Genomic DNA, 16,572 nt, shown 5'->3' with positions numbered 1-16,572 from the left:
ATAGCAACATTACGCTGATTGGTCAGAACATGAAAAAACAACCAATCATAAATTGGGCTGGTATCTACCTGCAACTGTAAGTGAGTTTAGAGAACTTATGTCGAAAATCTCATTTTTTTTCATCGACCAGAACATGTTTTACGTGGAAGTAAAAGGTACAAGATACTTCACTGTATTCATTATGTGATAAAGTTAACAAATACAACTATGTAAGTATTTTGTTTATTTAAAACTTTGTAAAAAAAACACACAAAAAAACAAACATATTGAAGTACATACTGAACTCATTAGAGTATAGCAAAGCTATAATCAAAGAAAGTAATTAAATGTACGGTTGTAGACGTTTTGATGTTATTGTAAATTTATATTTTGTTATCTCGTAGTATTTTGCATTGGTTCGTTAGAGCAAGTTTTAGTTACCATATAGCGTCCTCTTCTGGTCAAAATATGTTTGTTTGTTTTTTTTGTTTTTTGTTTTTTTTAAGCTACAGGCACTTAATGCGTCAAGAGTTGTACACTCTAAAAAATGCTAATATGGATAAACCCAAGTGTTGGTTTAAATTAAACAGTTTAAACCTAGGTTAATGTAAACCAACGGTTGGGTTTGTGCTTATTTGACCCAAACATGATTTGAAACAACCCAGCATTTTTATAGTGTATCTACTGTTTGACGAGAATAATGAGAATAATTAATTGATTAATTCATTTATTAATTAATAAAGTAATAAGATTAATAACACAAAGGCAAGATATAATTGTTTAAATTCATTTATAAATTATTTTCTATGTCAGTATATTCACAAATCCAAAACAGAACAGTGCAACTGAAACCAAATAGGCTCTATAACTAATCTTTGAATTCATCTTTGTAGCTATCACTTGAAATTTAACAGTACATTGAGTTCATACACAACAAATGAAAGTGGCTTGGAGAAAATATGAACTAGAAAATTAAACACAGCACAGGGCTAAGAGTTACTATGTCCATATATACTTTACAAAAGGGGGGGGAAACACATTTGAACTCCACAACTACATCATTCAGGAGTGAGTTACTGTCATGTCAATTTTGAATGCATCCTGTATTTCATTATTCCTTAAAAGAGTGAGATAAGATGTTTCTTTTTCTCTTTCAATGCATCAAAAAAGTAAAACCACCAACATTTTAAAGTTAAAATCTTTTTCTGACCCAGCAAAAGTACATTCAAGTCACATGACCACACACAAGCCTCGTCTGTGACCCAGTTACACTCCAACACAACCTCTTTCATCAGTATAAAACACACACAACCAGTCAAAAGCTCGGACACACCTGACTGACTTTGTTTCTCATGATCACAAAACCTTTTGACCTAAAGGCTATTGCTTGAATACTTTAAATTTATTTAAAGCTTTTACATTTACAAATATAAAGTTCCCCTATGCATGATTTTTTTATAACTTAACTTATATTTAATTTATATAAAGTATAAAGAAGCAGAAGTATAAAGAAGTATTGAAGCAGCTTAAATATGAGTTTTGATTAATTTAATAATGTAACATGCTGAAATAGTAATAATGAAGATCGAATTGTAGTCAAAACTTCTGACTGGTCATATATTAAACTAAACACTTAACACTTCAAGCAATACTGAGGCATCTTTTAAGCCACAAATCTTGAAATTGACAATCTTTTATTGTCACAAAATAATAATAATAATAATTTACAAACACAAAATATACACACGTCAATCAAACCACAATCAAACCACATCTTACTGGTCTCTCAACAATCCCATAATACATCTTAAAACTAGTGTTTATTTTCGGTGCCTTGGAAAAACTTCAGTAGCTTCGGTATTGTCATTTAGACAATTAACTCTTTAGTGAGTTCAGTGTTAATGCAGAAACTGATGCACAGCAAGTACCAGTAGGATTTACATCCTCACACTGTGATGAAACAATCAACTGCCAGTCAATCATACACTGAAAGTGCCAGTAGGGTAAATTTCACAGAAATATCATGACGATCATGACATCACCCTAATATAATTGATAATTCAGCATAGTTTCTTATAAGTCCTCCAGCTTTTTTATGGAAAATGTGTATTGCTATGAAGTTAAAGCTACAGAATGATTTCAAGACATCCAGTTCGTTTTAAAACGGCTCTGATGCTGAATTGCTGATTGCAGATTAATGCAGAACTGATAGCTGCCACTTCTACTCTCACGGACATAAACATCAAAGACTGCTGGGTAATTAAAAGGCCCATTCAGAGGCCAAAGATCAGCGGGAAAGCATATTGATTGTTTAATTTGGCCTTGAGTCTTATTTAAGGGTGGTAGCGTAGTTGTTTTTCTCCATGAACTCCTTTAGCTTGGTGGGATAGTCTGTCATAATCCCTGTAGCTCCAAGGTCAAAGGCACGTTTAAAGTCCTCCTCGTCGTTCAACACCCAGATATACACCTGTGGTTGGAAAGGAAAAAGCAAAGACCAGTGGAAAAGTCCTATGATGACGTTCCAGACAAGAGTGAAATTCCATTCAAAGCTTCTGCCATCTGCTCATGCACATCACAGCACTCAAAACACTGTTTACCCATAAAGCACATGTGGTGTATGACCTAAATCTCATTTAAAGATTAGTACTCACTCACCTGTATTCCTCTGCCCGTCAAATGATCGAATAGAGCTTTTCTCATGAGGAGCCTGAAAATAAATCCAAATTATCATTCCACCATATTAACAACCTTTAAATAAGTATGAATATTAGATGCTTGTAATTACTATTATCACTGAGGCCAGCATGGGCAAAAACACTAAAGCAGGGGTGTATTCCAGAAAGCAAGGTTAACTTACAGTCACATGTACCCTGAACTCTCGGTTGATTAACCCAAACCTTGCTTACTTGAGGTATGCAGGTTCCAAAACCGCAGTTTGAGGAAAGTTCAGTCAACCCGGAGTATGAAACTCAGACTAAACGGTGTCAAAGACAGGAGTCACCATTATAAAAAACGGACACTATAGAAGTAGCAGGCCATACTTCTTCTTTTTTTATTTTGTTTAATGGCGATTTACACTCTTAGTATTTTTTTTAATCTTATCTTTTAATCTTTAATCAGTTTTTTATTACTGTGAACAAGAATTATATTGTTTGTTTGATGCTAATTATAATGCTTGACTTTAACTTTTTTGCTTTTTTGCTCTCAGCCAGTAGATTTCTAAAGTTACTAGACACTCACAATTTTGACACCGTGGGGAAAAAAAAGCCATATAGATATTTTTAATATTTTCTCATAATTTTTTGGTAGCAGGTAAATTAGGCTGCTGTCACTTTAAGACCTGACGGATCAATTAAACATGTTACACATGTTGTTTTCTTTCTCAAATGTTTACGTTCACTTAAAACATAACTGTCTGTGTTTATGTGAATACTCACCAAAACTGGCATTTTGACATATTTAAGCGCAGTAAGCAGCGAAAAAAACTAAATTTAATAGCAAGTAGCCGCTTTTTGTGTGCGTGCTTTGGGTGTGAGCACAAAATCTGCACGAATGTGTTAAATTTAGGAGAGGCGGGTTGTGTGTTAACTTGCTGTCGGAGAAATTAGAGAGGGATAAAGTCCAGCTGGTATTGTGTATCTATTCTGCGCAAAATGAGTATTGAGTATATATAAATGCTTATATGCTTAATGCTTATATAATATTGTGTGAAATCTGTCACGCCCACTGGAGCCTCATCAATAGGGCACGCATGAACTCAATACTTCTGAAGTAAACTAACCTCTAGTGCAGGTTATGTTCAGAGATTAAGTTGCTATTGCTACTAACATACCCTGAAAGTTACCAAAGGTTTTGGAACCAAAAGTTGAGATTATCAACTTTCTATAGGTAAGTCGTATGACCTGCTTTCTGTAATACCCCCCCGGCAGTTATCTACGTTCAAGAAACACATAAACCGTGTGAAGGAAATATTTAGGTAAAAGGTTTATAGAGGCCACAGTGTACATAAACTCACGTGTCTGCCAACCACGTTATAAAACGCTGACTCCGTGTCTGACGCTCAGGATCTTTGAGTCTACAAGAGACAAAATATTGATCACTTTTCAAATTCCCAACAAAATCTTTAGAGAAAATGTCTAGCAAAGCGCTAGTTTTATGAGCATCCAAAGGTCATCCAATGCATGAAATTAAAAGAGCCTGAATCTACTACTGTCATGCACAGTTTAGCTCCAACCCTGATCAAACACACCTGAGCAAGCTAATCAATGTCTTCAGGATCACTAGAAACTCACAGCTAGGTGTGTTTGATCAGGGTTGGAGCTAAACTGTGCAGGACAGTGGCCCTCCAGGACCGAGTTTGAGAAACCCTGTACTAAAGGGTCAAATCTAAAGACTTTTTTTTAAATCCTGGAAGAAAAATAATGATTGGAGCATGTATGTAAGCATGACTAAAATGCAAATGTTCCTCACTTGGAAACAATTGAAGGCATTGGAATCTCCAGGAATTGTTCCTTGAGCGGGACGAAGGGCAGGAGGCCTGTGTAGAAGAGACCCACTAACAGCAGCACTCTGGACAAACTGAACAAGACTGGGATTTGCGGATTCTACAAAACAAGCGGGAAAACATCAGACATTGACATTTTGCATACTCCCGAGTTCGAATAATTTACTGTCAAAGTACAACAATGTTGTTTACTAAAAAAAAAACAATGTTTCACCTCTTCGTAACATTTCCTAACGATTTCATTGCTGGAGTTTCCCCAGACGGTCAAATGCTCCCTGTTGTATCGGATGACCATCTCGGACACCTGACGGAAAAAAGGTAGAACTCTATTTTGCTTCAGACAAACTTGTCTCACTAACCTGATTCATTTTAGTGGTGACAAACAGCCGCACAGACAGAGGATTCGAGGAAATGAAATATGAGCAGGACTGGCAGGGTCATCACACCTTCTTGATGAGGGTGTCGTTGTTGACCTTGATGTCGATGTTTACAGGGGTGTTTGGGAAAGCTTCAAACACGTCTCTCAGCAGTGGGATGCGTTTGTCATCTCCTCCTTCACAGTAGCACTCTGAAATGAATGTATACTAAACATATTTGAATCAAGTAAACAGTGGCTCGTTTTAAATATGTATTTTTTAGTTTGCACGTCTTTTTTGCTTTAATTACAACTGCATTCAAACTGCATAAATTCCAAAAGTTTGTAAAAAAAATCTTATAATCATGTTATCCTGTGTGATTTTAAGAATGACCCAAAGAGCTTGTGTCCGGGTCCAAGCCTTTACTCGTTTCACTTGAGAATACTATCTCAACGGCCGTTTATGAGCATTATTTATTCATATTACACATTTAAGCTAAGCATTTAAAAATGTATGGTGTACACTACAGTCTCTGTGCTCACTGCGTCCCAAACTGGAGTATTTTAAGGATTTATAAAAGATGAATCACTGACTGAACATCCGGGATTTCGGTACAGAGATAAAGGTTAGGATTATAATTTTTTGGTAGTATTACATCACATCATGAGTGTATATTAGCACCATTTGTTGTTTTCTTGGTGCATCTGGTAGAGCGTTTGGACCCAGAAGCGGTGACGCATGATGTCAAACTTAACAAACGGATACAAAGGAGCTCACATGATCAGTTACAAATTTGTTCAGTGACAGAAATGGTGAAGAAACAAAATGCAAATAGCATTTCCATATAACTTATTTTAATTTTTTTAATCCTAATTTTTTTTTTCAAATTCTAAAACGTTTCCAGGATTCAATTCAAATTTGTTGAACGTTACCTGGACTGAACAACTCACCTCGTTTGAAAGTCACCCCAAGCTTACAAAGGTACGGTGGAAGTTCCTAAGAAGACAAACACACACAGACACTTTTATATTAAAGCATTTATTTATTGACATAAGAATTTTACGTCTGCTACAAATTAGTCAAGGCATTAAAAAATGTGGATTGCGAGTGTGAATACAGGATGTTTGAAGTTTCTCCACTCACAGCATAAGCCACATCAGCAATGTACGAGTTAATGCCAGTTGACCTCTTGAGGTTGGAATCATGCAAAACCACCACCTGCTCATCCTTGGTCAAATGACAGTCCAGCTCCAACATGTCAGTGCCAAGTTTTACAGCGCTGAGGAAATAGAAAACATACAACAGATGAGTTAAGGATGCATTTGTCCATAAATTAATGAAGATTTTCATCCAGAACTTCATAGAATATTTTTGTACAATTTATTCATCAACTGATGATGCCACTTAGAGGAAGGATGAAACATAATCAGAAAAGAGGAAAAACCACTCCAGAATACTTCTGAATTCTACAACATAAAGTATACTTATATATTAACTAAACATGCTTTGTTTTAGTACAGTCACACTCATCAATGCAAATCAAAGCCATAAACAGCAGCCCATTGATAAACTCACTGCTTGAAGGCTGCCATTGTGTTCTCCAAGTTCTCACCGGCCCCTGAAGATGAACAAAACAATAAGTATCAGGACAAAATGTAGCTATTTTGTAGTAGCAGTGCTTTGTTTGCTCACTATATTGATTTTGGTAGTAAAATCATTACTTTAGGTAATGTTTATATTCAGACTATATCTATATGTAGTTTCTATGGTATTCCACTTCACAGTCCACACTCCAGTGCCTAGTCAATAAAGATAAGTTAATGATGAACCAACAATGGCCCAACATGAAGGTATTATGAAATTTGTCTTATATCTCTAATTTGACATAATCCAGATTTTCAACCATGATGTGAACTTCAGGTCCTGGTGTGACAAGGGGTGATTTTTTTTTATTATAAATCTTTATGTGATCGATCTGGCACAGAGGATTCGGAAATTATGGGAAGGGGAGTTGTAGTTCCAATTGATGAGGATATCTGGGACAAAGTATGGGAAAATTATAAATTAGGCCTAATATGAGTCTGTAATCATATGAAAACAATTCATCAGAAGATATAACACAGATTACATAGGTTAACCAGACCACACACATGCTTTTAACAATTCCTTTGGCCCCTTTTGTCTTAAATGCAAAATTATTGGAATAAAATACTTTGTGAAAAGTAAAAGTTTCTAAGTATAAACCTGGAACTGGAACCCTTGACACTAGTTCCTGTAACAACATTCCTGTCTGATAATTTAGTCCTCACCATATCCCTACCCCTAACCAAACCCTTCCCATATGTTATCCCTAAAATCAGAGGGAAATGGTTGGTGAATAACACTGATGTAAAAATCCCTAACCCGGGTTGTAAGCCTAAACTTGACAAACTGTAAACTTGTCCTTCAAATCTTATTGGTTGGTTGGAACTTGGAATGTTGTTCCAGGTCAGGATAAACAAAGATATACTTTGTGAAATCATGTTCACATACTGGTTGTAACGGACGTAGGCCAGTAAGGGCTGTGTCTGTGTGTAAACCTAAATCCCCTTGCCTCGAGAGGCGTGCAAGTGAATGACACTAGTGACTGTGTAAGGTTAATTCATTGACTCAGTGTGTCTCAAAACCTAGCTAAGTCATCATTTTGCACATCACAGATCCCTGGGGTTTGACTTGACTGGACTAACGTTACAAAGAAAGCTGTAACTTAGCCTATATTTGACATAACTTATAAAAACATCGTTTGTCCACTCACCGCCGCGGTGTGAGATGTGTCTGCTTCGGAAGGCTTCTCTCTTTCGCCGGTGCAGCAGTGACGGACACTTCAGCAGTAACGCCGATGTAAGCACATACCCGGTAACCGTGGACAAAACATAAACCACGGCGCTCATTTTTACCTTTAGCTATCGGACAAGCAAGTCAGACCTGTAAAGCACCTTATTTGACTATAAATTCATTAAGAAGTGACGTAAAACGCGACAGTCTCTTCTGGAGTACCACACACACCGGTCGATATCATCCAGCACCTCTGGCCATCCGCCGCCGCTGCCACACTCTGTACCGATAAGAAGAAAGCCGAGAGAGGCTCTGAGGCAGAACATATAGGATCAGTCAGATTAGATCCTGCTTTAGGTGCACCGTCATGAATTTCTTTGTAAACCCACCCATGGTATTACAGTCCAATGTTTCTTGATAGGCCATCCCCCTGCGCAGTTTAAATATTTCTTCGGTCAATAACAATAACAGTCGCATGAACGCGCATGCGCACTACTAGCATCTGCTGACGCGAGTGAACGCAAGAGGATGCTAATGGACAAATAAAGTCTTTCGGATCAGATGCGTTCACTATGTGCGTTCAACTGAAAACGCGTCAAACAAACAAACAAATAAGCAGTTTGCTTTATTAAAAACGGTCAGTGAAAGAATAGATCCAGTGTTGATCAGGAAATCAAAATTAAATAAATGTAATAAAATAAATGTAAAAACATTCAAAACGAATTTATGAAGACTTCAGATGCAAAAGCCTCTAAGTCCGTCTAAAGTTTTTGTTTAATATTAATATTTTTATCAGGCTCCTATGTGTAGGTTTCTACCCAAGTACTGGTATTTCTGAATGGACTGAGGCTGGGATTTAGTGAGTTTGAAGTGAAAGTATTTGATGAACGACAGAGGTGGCTTTTATAGGCTTTTGCATCGGATTTCTTCATATAGCTTAGCTATATCATAATCTACACACACATAGCCTATAGTTTATCTAACATATAGGACTCACACACAAAAAAGGGGGGATTTATGTCTATAATGCTTTAAAAACTAAAATAAATAATGGGACACCAAAGTGTACCGTATTCATTGAAAGTTCCTATAATACATGACCAGGCAGTAGTTTAAGATATTGAAACAAAATTAGGCCTATCTATTTTTGACCTGAATGCTGCTGTAAGGTATAAAAAGGTGTTATCTTTTGATTAAAGTTCAAGTTCTCATTGTTTTAGCTGTTCTACAAGTGTTCTTTTACATCAATGGAATTTATGGGGGATTATTGGATTATGCAACTAGCATGAGACTTAGAGCATAAATAACCAGACTCTATGTATTCTCGAGTGTAATAATGCTTTTATATGTGCAATGAAGTTTCTGCAATAGCTAAATACAATTTCACATTATTTCATGTCAGAATTCACAGTGTTGAAACCCTGAATATGTAGCCCTTCCTATAAAGTGCAGGCAACCAAGTGTGTCAAAGATTAGTCAAGTTGGTCTGTCAAAGTTCACTACAAAGTTCAAGCCTATATTGCAATCGCTAAGAAATAAGAGATACGACGAAGATTGTCTATTGAAATGCTTCTAAACTGAAGCTCTCTTTAAATACGACATTGAAGACATTGCTGTGTTTCCATCACAGTTTGTTTTACTGCATTTACCTAGTTATCGAGAAATCTGGTTAGTTTAACTGAGAATTTGTACAGATAAAGTTTTACATGTCGACATCACTCGCAACAACCCTTCGAGAATGGAAGATTCAGGAGAAAGAATTACAGCAGCTTCAGGTAGGATATCATCTTTCTGAATCTGTTCTTGCCCAAAAGATTCAGAACCAAAGACCTTACAAAACAACTGAACTTTTCTGTTGAAATAAAATATTTCTGTGTCCAGGAGACCCATCGGCTTTACCTGCAGAAGTTAGAGGAAGTCTCCAAACTTCAAAAAAGCTTTGCTGCCTCCATAACTCGACAGAAAAAGACTTTAAAGGACAATTTAAAGTCTTTGACTAAGTAAATAAAATGTGTTTTTATTTTGTCTTTTTTTTCTTTATGATCTGCTATGCTGACTATGATTGTAGCAATTTAATATACATTTCCTACTCTGAATTATAGATTTGATAAAGGACTGACTGAGGAGGAGAAGAATGAGGTGAAGGAGGTCAAAGGTCACATTCAAAATATGCCAAGCCTAATCTTTCAAATGGAAGCATTTCTTCCAAAGAAAAACGGGTACTGGAAGATTACTTAATGAGTCTGTTTCGGAAGGTTAGCTTTGTAGTTACAAGTTGAATGTTATTTTTGCTTGTCTTTTCAAGGCTTTATCTCAGTCTTGTCCTTGGGAGTGTGAATGTCAACCTTCCAAGCAAAGAGGCAAAGTAAGCACCGAAAAAGATCTACTGAAATATATATAATATATATATATATCAATAGATTTGTAACTTCATGGTAACTTTATGCACACTACAAAAAATTAAAATATTTCAAACAAGATACATTTATTTTTCATAATATTTTGAGGCTTGTTTTGAGAGTATATATCTAGAATTAAGCTTGCACCATTGACAAATAATTTTTGTGTTACCAATTTAAAAAAAGAAATGTATACATGTTTAAAAAAAACGTATTTATAGTTATTTGAATAATTAATATATAATACATTTCTATTTATTTAAATTTGAATACTATGACTTTAGAAGATGCACTGTAAAAAATGATTGAACTTATTGCCTTAAATTTTAGTTAATGCAATTAAGGAGACTGGTTTAATCTAAAGAAACTCAAAATTATATATATATATGTATATGTGTATATATATATATATATATATATATATATATATATGTATATGTGTGTATATATATATATATGTGTATATATATATATATATATATATATATATATATATATATATATATATATATATATATATATATATATATATATATGTATATGTGTATATATATATATATATATGTATATGTGTATATATATATATATATATATATATATATATATATGTATATGTATATGTGTATATATATATATATATATATATATATATTTTTTTTTTTTTTTTTTTTCAAAGTTTATTTGACAAAAGAAAACATTTTTGTGATAACAAATTATGAAAATTTTGCTTCTCATTTTATTATCTTTTAGCTTATATTTTATACTTATTTTATCATATGCTTGTCCACTTTGTAATGTAGAGCTGAATACAAAGATGAGTATGAAAGGTTCAAGCTGTATGTGACCGTGATTCTGTTCCTGCTGACCTTCATATGTCGCTTCTTCATCAGCTACAGGTAAGACTGAGTTTGCACGGGTCTATCTGACAAGCCTTCCCTCACTTCACATTTCATGCTTGCTTTTGCTGTGTGTCTGCAGAGTTTTCGATGCCCTTCTGAACTTCCTGTTGGTTTGGTACTATTGCACCCTGACAATCCGTGAAAGCGTCCTCATCAGCAATGGATCCAGGTCAGAAACTGTCAGATGAAACTTTAAGAGACTTTTCAGGTTTGAAGATGTGACATTGCTGCTGTCACACGAGAAACGTTTGATCAATGATGGATTTAATAAGCTCTCTCAAGGACCTATATGCTTTGATTTATATAGGATTAAAGGCTGGTGGGTTTTCCACCACTACATTTCCACCTTTCTGTCTGGGGTCATGCTAACCTGGTGAGTCATTTCAGACTATTCATTTCAGACCAAAGCCTTTATGTATAGTGCATTATAATTTATTCATAATGTAAGTTATAATGAATTATATCTTGTGCTGTCAAATCAATTAATCGCTATAACATAAAAGTTTGTAAATATATGTGTGTACACACACACATACACATACACACACACACACACACACACACACACTTTTATGTTCGATGCAATTCATCGTGATTAATTGGTTTGCTAGCACAAATGATATATTTTCAGAAATAATTGTGACCAAAGTTTCCTTGTTACGTCTGAAATTGGTTGTTTGTCAATACATTTTAAAGATGTAACATAAGTATTATAATGTATTATGACTGAGGTTACAACTCATGAGACCATACAATGCATTAAAAGGTGCATTAAAAGTATTATTAATCCATTAAAAATACTTTTATAATGCATCATATATATAAAGGCTTTAAGTAAAGTGTTAAAACAACATTAAAAACAACATTATCATTTTAGAATTTTGCCATATAGCAACTAACTGAAAATAATAATAATAATATTAAGTTGAAATGGTAAAAAAATATATTTAAAAAAATGGCAAAAGCACAAAATTACTGAACCATAAACTAAAATCCTAAAATACTATCTTTAGGTACAATTTTATGTTGGTATTAAATGCATCAGCACCAAAACAATGAATGATGATTTATGAATCAGTAAATTGCTGGTATTGATTTGCCCTCAAACAACAATTCTGTTGTATATGTAGGCCAGATGGTGAAACATACCAGTCTTTCAGGAACCAATTTCTGGCCTATTGTTTGTATCAAAGTAAGTTACAAGCCCTAACATGCTAACACCACCCTGTAAAACATCTGTTGCAAGAAAAATACCAACACTGTAACATTGAGAGATTCTGAAGGCAAATGTATCACTTTCTCTTTTAGGCTTTGTGCAGTGTCTTCAGTACTACTATCAAAGTGGGTGTCTCTACAGGCTAAAAGCACTAGGGGAAAGACACAACTTGGATTTGACTGTTGGTAAGGATTTCTGACTTGAAGAAAGTGAAAAGCTTTATGTCAATTTAAACCTATAACATTCTTTTTGTTTACACAGAGGGATTTCAGTCGTGGATGTGGCGGGGACTGACATTTCTTCTTCCCTTTCTCTTCCTGGGTCATGTAAGTATTTCTTTTTAATATTTCAGAAGCGTACTTAGTCAGATTTTAAAGAATAAAGCTTTGAAAATGGAACCGCATGAAATGCCATATGAACAGTATCATAATTTTTTGTGTATATCTTGGTGAACACTGAATGTTGCAGTTCTGGCAGCTTTGGAACAGTATTTCCCTGTTCAGAATGGTTCAGGTCCCTGAATGTAAAGAATGGCAGGTCAGTGTTATTTTTAGAGATCTTTCCAACATCATGACACTGAAGTGATAAAATGTGTCAAATTCACTATACTTATAAATAAATCTGTTGAAAGTGTGATTTTGAAGTTGCAATCATCTAATATCTTCATCTCTTTTCACTGTAGGCTTCCATGTGTGGCTTCTGCTTTCTGGTTCTGTTTGCGGGCAATTTTTTCACTACACTTGCAGTTGTTCGTCACAAACGCAAAACCCAGCAAAATACCAAGAGTCTATGATTTTTTCCAAGCTTTCGTGTAAAAATATCAATGAAGACAACAGACGAGATCTCCCGCAGTTATTTTTGCAAAATAAGCAAGAATCTATAATAAAGTTGTTTGTTTATTTAAGTGAAATTTCCAAGCTTGAATAAACTATAAGAATGAAAAGTGTTATTTGTTTTATGTGAACTATAAGTTAATTAATTAAGACCAACAAATTACATTATTTCAATAATGATAATGTTGATTACAACAACAACAATAATAATAGTGCTTTATTCATTTATTTATTGTCATTTATATATTTATGTATGTATGTATTTATTTATTTATATGATATAAACAAATTAAATGCATATTATTATAATTGATTCAACCAATGAAGACTCACGTGGATGATCATAACAACAACAACAACAACAACAACAACAACAATAATTGTTGTAGGAGTATTAGTAGTAGCCTAGTAATAATAATATTAATGATTTTTTTATTACATGATTCAAATAAATTATATACGTATTATTATGATTAAAAAATTAAAACAGTGAATGCTCACTTGCGGAGTTAAATGACCTGAGATGACCTCATTTTCCCAGCATTCTTGTCATAACAATATGGCGGCGTCCTTCGGCGTGCAGCCGTAAAGTGAGCCAGATATTTATACGCGACAAATTAACTTAGATATTTGGCTGGCTGGTGTTATATATTTATAAACAGTACTGTCCTGTTCGATAGACAACAGAAAATGTTGTTTTTAGCGGTGTTTTCGAGTTTGGTGTATTCTACATTCGGCGCTGATTTGCAAGGTAACGTTAGGTTTATTTTGAAACGCATGGCTAATAATAACCCATATAATATGAGTTAAATTAAACTGTTAATCATATATAACAGTGTAGCCATGTTCTAGTATGCACATGCACTTATTTTCGCATGGTTAGGCTTAGTGTCAAAACCTAGTGAGCTCCCTACCTTCCTTACCAGTCTCGGCGTTTTTTAACGCGGCTATAATGGTAAACAATGGTGTTTAGGTAGGAGGCGTACTAGGTTTTGAGACACAGCCGTTCCATAACGATTGTCTAACAACTAATGTTGCTTATTGTGTGCTTACATCATTCCCGATAGGTCAAGTGCTATTAGTTTGCGCAAATTGTATTTTCTTGCATTCACAGGTGCTTTGAATGATGTTTGGGATTTCACTGAGAGTTACCTGCTGTCTGTGTGGCAGAACAGGTTTTATGTGTACACTACTGCTGCTGTTCTCATAGGAGTCTGGTGTATTGTCAACATGCTTTTCAAAAAGGTAATTAAGTGTGTTTACGCTTAAAGATTCTCTGCTACTTAAAGTCTTTGTTAGGTTTTGCCTTGTAGTTTATAATGAACGTACAACATAACATTGTCTTTTTCTTTTATAGACAAAAACGGTCAACCCTGTAAATCCATGGCCATATAAGTCTGCAAAAAAACACGAAAATTCACCTGTAAAAGAAAAGGTCATTCATGTTTCTGGGGTCAAAGTCTTCTATGGATCACAAACAGGAACAGCAAAGGTATATACAGTATAAATAAAATTATTATTATTATTTTCGTGAAATGGCCTATTTCAAAGAATTACATGCCAATGTTTGGTTTACTATTCTTAACTTTGCTTAGGGGTTTGCAAAAGAGCTTGCTGAAGACGTCAGCACTCAGGGGATCCAGTGTGAGGTTATAGATATGAAAGAGTATGACCCAGATGACAGGCTGGCTGAGGAGGTGAGCATAGCTTGTTTTCAGTGTTATTTCACTGCCCAAAATGTGCTGGACGGGTCCCATACTGCATTTCAGACAGGTGGATCATTTTCAACTTTGAGGTAGTAGAAAAGGATTATTTAAACTTGAGGTTTTGTCACGACTTTATGATAAGAATATCTCTTTAGGAATGAAGAATATAATAGGAATTACTGGGAGCTTCATATCTTTTAATTACCACTTACAACACTAACATTTAAAGGAAATATTGATATTAAGGCTGGCAGTTAATCGCAATACTTCTCCCTGAGCGGAATGTAAAAAAGATTGACCAGTGTTTTATCTCACTAGAACTTAAATAATTAAATCTCAAGAGTGTAAAGAGCAAAATATCATAATTTAATTTAAGTGTTCTTAAATGACTTCTGTACTGCCAGATAAAGGAAAAAAACACAACTGCTTCTAAAAAGTTTTTTTTGATTGAATTTAAATTTGTTCCTTCTCACACTCTGAATCAGTGCATAGTTGAGCTGAATCCATCCATCACAGGACAGCTCATAGTCTAAAAGACCCCAGTTGTTTTCCTTCCAGCAGTTATGTAGCATTATAAGTGATAGATCATGGTTTATTCATGATGTTTGCGTAACATTAGGTAAATCTCAAAAATGGTCAAGAAAAGTCCAGATAATATTTTACCCAAAAAAAAAAAAAAAAAAAAAATAATTAAGTATTTTGGATAAATTAAACTAAGCTTACTGTAATACCATTACGATAAAATTTTATAACAATTGTATGTAGTCTACCGTAATGCCGTGGGAGAAAAACGTTCAAATTTTCATAATTCGAATTGAAGTGCCATTAAAGGAGAACTCCGGTCAATTTTAACATTGAGCTAATTTTTTTGTAAATTTGGAGTGCTGTCAGTACAGAGAACAACGACAAAAATCGGTGTTGCCTACACCGTGTTATCCTCTTTTTAAAATTTGCACCCTGTTGACTTCAATGGGGCAAGTTTTAAACCTGCTTTTAGCCTCTTAACATCCTTGATGTGTCATTACAAGTGCACAGGTCATGTGAGTGATTCCTTCAGAGTGAACATGGTGAATCTGACTGCAGTAGATGTGAAAGATATGAATAAAAGTGATGTTAATTCAGCCAGCGCACATACCTGTATTTACTTCCTGTTTTCGGTCGAAGTCCACAGTAGTCGATTGTCGGTCGAGGTTTACTGACAGCACTCCAAATTTACAAAAAAATGAGCTCATTGTTAAAATTTACCGGAGTTCTCCTTTAAAAAGTACACATCATGGCAGTATCTGTTGTACTGAATTTCATTTATTCAAAAAAACAAAAACAAAAAAATAATCGTTGTGTCCAGGCAGAGAATTTTAATTATTGTATTATACATTTTTCACACAAAAAAAATGAAAATTTGTGTTTAAGTTTTAATTGTCATTAAAATGTCAAAAGGTCCTTTATAAATGATATTTATACAAATATAAAATATAGTTATAGTGATTTGTAATACAAATGTTTTTCTTTTGATTTTAGGGAAATAATACCCAGTTCACCCATTTAGTGTTTGGTAATCTCTCTTGTCCATCTCAGAGATGTCTTCATGCTCCCATATCATTCTTCTCTAGTGTACAAGCAAGATGATCTGTGTTTTCCTGGTGGCCACATTTACTGACGGACAGCCCACAGAGAGCGCCGAATGGTTCTGCAAATGGCTTGAGGAAGCGTCCACCGACTTCCGATATGGGAAAACATACCTGAAGGGAATGAGATATGCCGTCTTTGGGCTGGGGAACTCAGTTTATGTGGGCCATTACAACACCGTGAGTCACGCCTGCATTTTAGCATCTGGATTGTGTTGCCTGAATCTTGCACTAAATATAT

General features: G+C 34.7%; 3 protein-coding genes across 3 annotated transcripts in view; 2 read left to right on the top strand and 1 right to left on the bottom strand.

The window, feature by feature from the left end:
* Positions 1-752: 752 nt before the first annotated feature.
* gdpd1 (glycerophosphodiester phosphodiesterase domain containing 1) lies at positions 753-8,153 on the bottom strand. The gene is made up of 10 exons (XM_084127403.1): positions 7,634-8,153; positions 6,415-6,457; positions 5,983-6,118; positions 5,790-5,835; positions 4,930-5,051; positions 4,698-4,787; positions 4,450-4,583; positions 3,995-4,054; positions 2,635-2,686; positions 753-2,446 (listed from the first exon to the last, which is right to left on the bottom strand). Exons 1-10 carry the CDS (start codon positions 7,767-7,769, stop codon positions 2,309-2,311), a joined length of 957 nt encoding a protein of 318 aa, XP_083983529.1. The 5' UTR covers positions 7,770-8,153; the 3' UTR covers positions 753-2,308.
* Positions 8,154-9,243: 1,090 nt separating this feature from the next.
* tmem120ab (transmembrane protein 120Ab) lies at positions 9,244-13,106 on the top strand. The gene is made up of 12 exons (XM_084127406.1): positions 9,244-9,428; positions 9,535-9,653; positions 9,756-9,872; positions 9,959-10,018; positions 10,853-10,948; positions 11,031-11,120; positions 11,259-11,324; positions 12,082-12,143; positions 12,260-12,352; positions 12,429-12,493; positions 12,636-12,704; positions 12,850-13,106. The coding sequence occupies exons 1-12, from the start codon at positions 9,360-9,362 to the stop codon at positions 12,958-12,960; spliced, it is 1,017 nt and encodes a 338-aa protein (XP_083983532.1). The 5' UTR covers positions 9,244-9,359; the 3' UTR covers positions 12,961-13,106.
* Positions 13,107-13,538: 432 nt separating this feature from the next.
* Positions 13,539-16,572, top strand: part of tyw1 (tRNA-yW synthesizing protein 1 homolog) — a 55,074-nt gene continuing 52,040 nt past the window's right edge. Inside the window, exons 1-5 of the mRNA XM_084127401.1 lie at positions 13,539-13,751; positions 14,115-14,245; positions 14,358-14,492; positions 14,596-14,697; positions 16,317-16,511. Of these exons, the coding sequence (XP_083983527.1) occupies positions 13,691-13,751; positions 14,115-14,245; positions 14,358-14,492; positions 14,596-14,697; positions 16,317-16,511 (624 nt within the window). The 5' untranslated portion in view covers positions 13,539-13,690. The remainder of the gene's footprint in view (positions 13,752-14,114; positions 14,246-14,357; positions 14,493-14,595; positions 14,698-16,316; positions 16,512-16,572) is intronic.

Source organism: Abramis brama, assembly GCF_963993115.1.
Source record: "Abramis brama genome assembly, chromosome: 10".
NCBI classification, from domain to species: Eukaryota; Metazoa; Chordata; class Actinopteri; order Cypriniformes; family Leuciscidae; genus Abramis; species Abramis brama.
The sequence above is the reverse complement of the archived record's forward strand: the minus strand, read 5'-3'. Positions and strand labels throughout refer to the sequence as shown.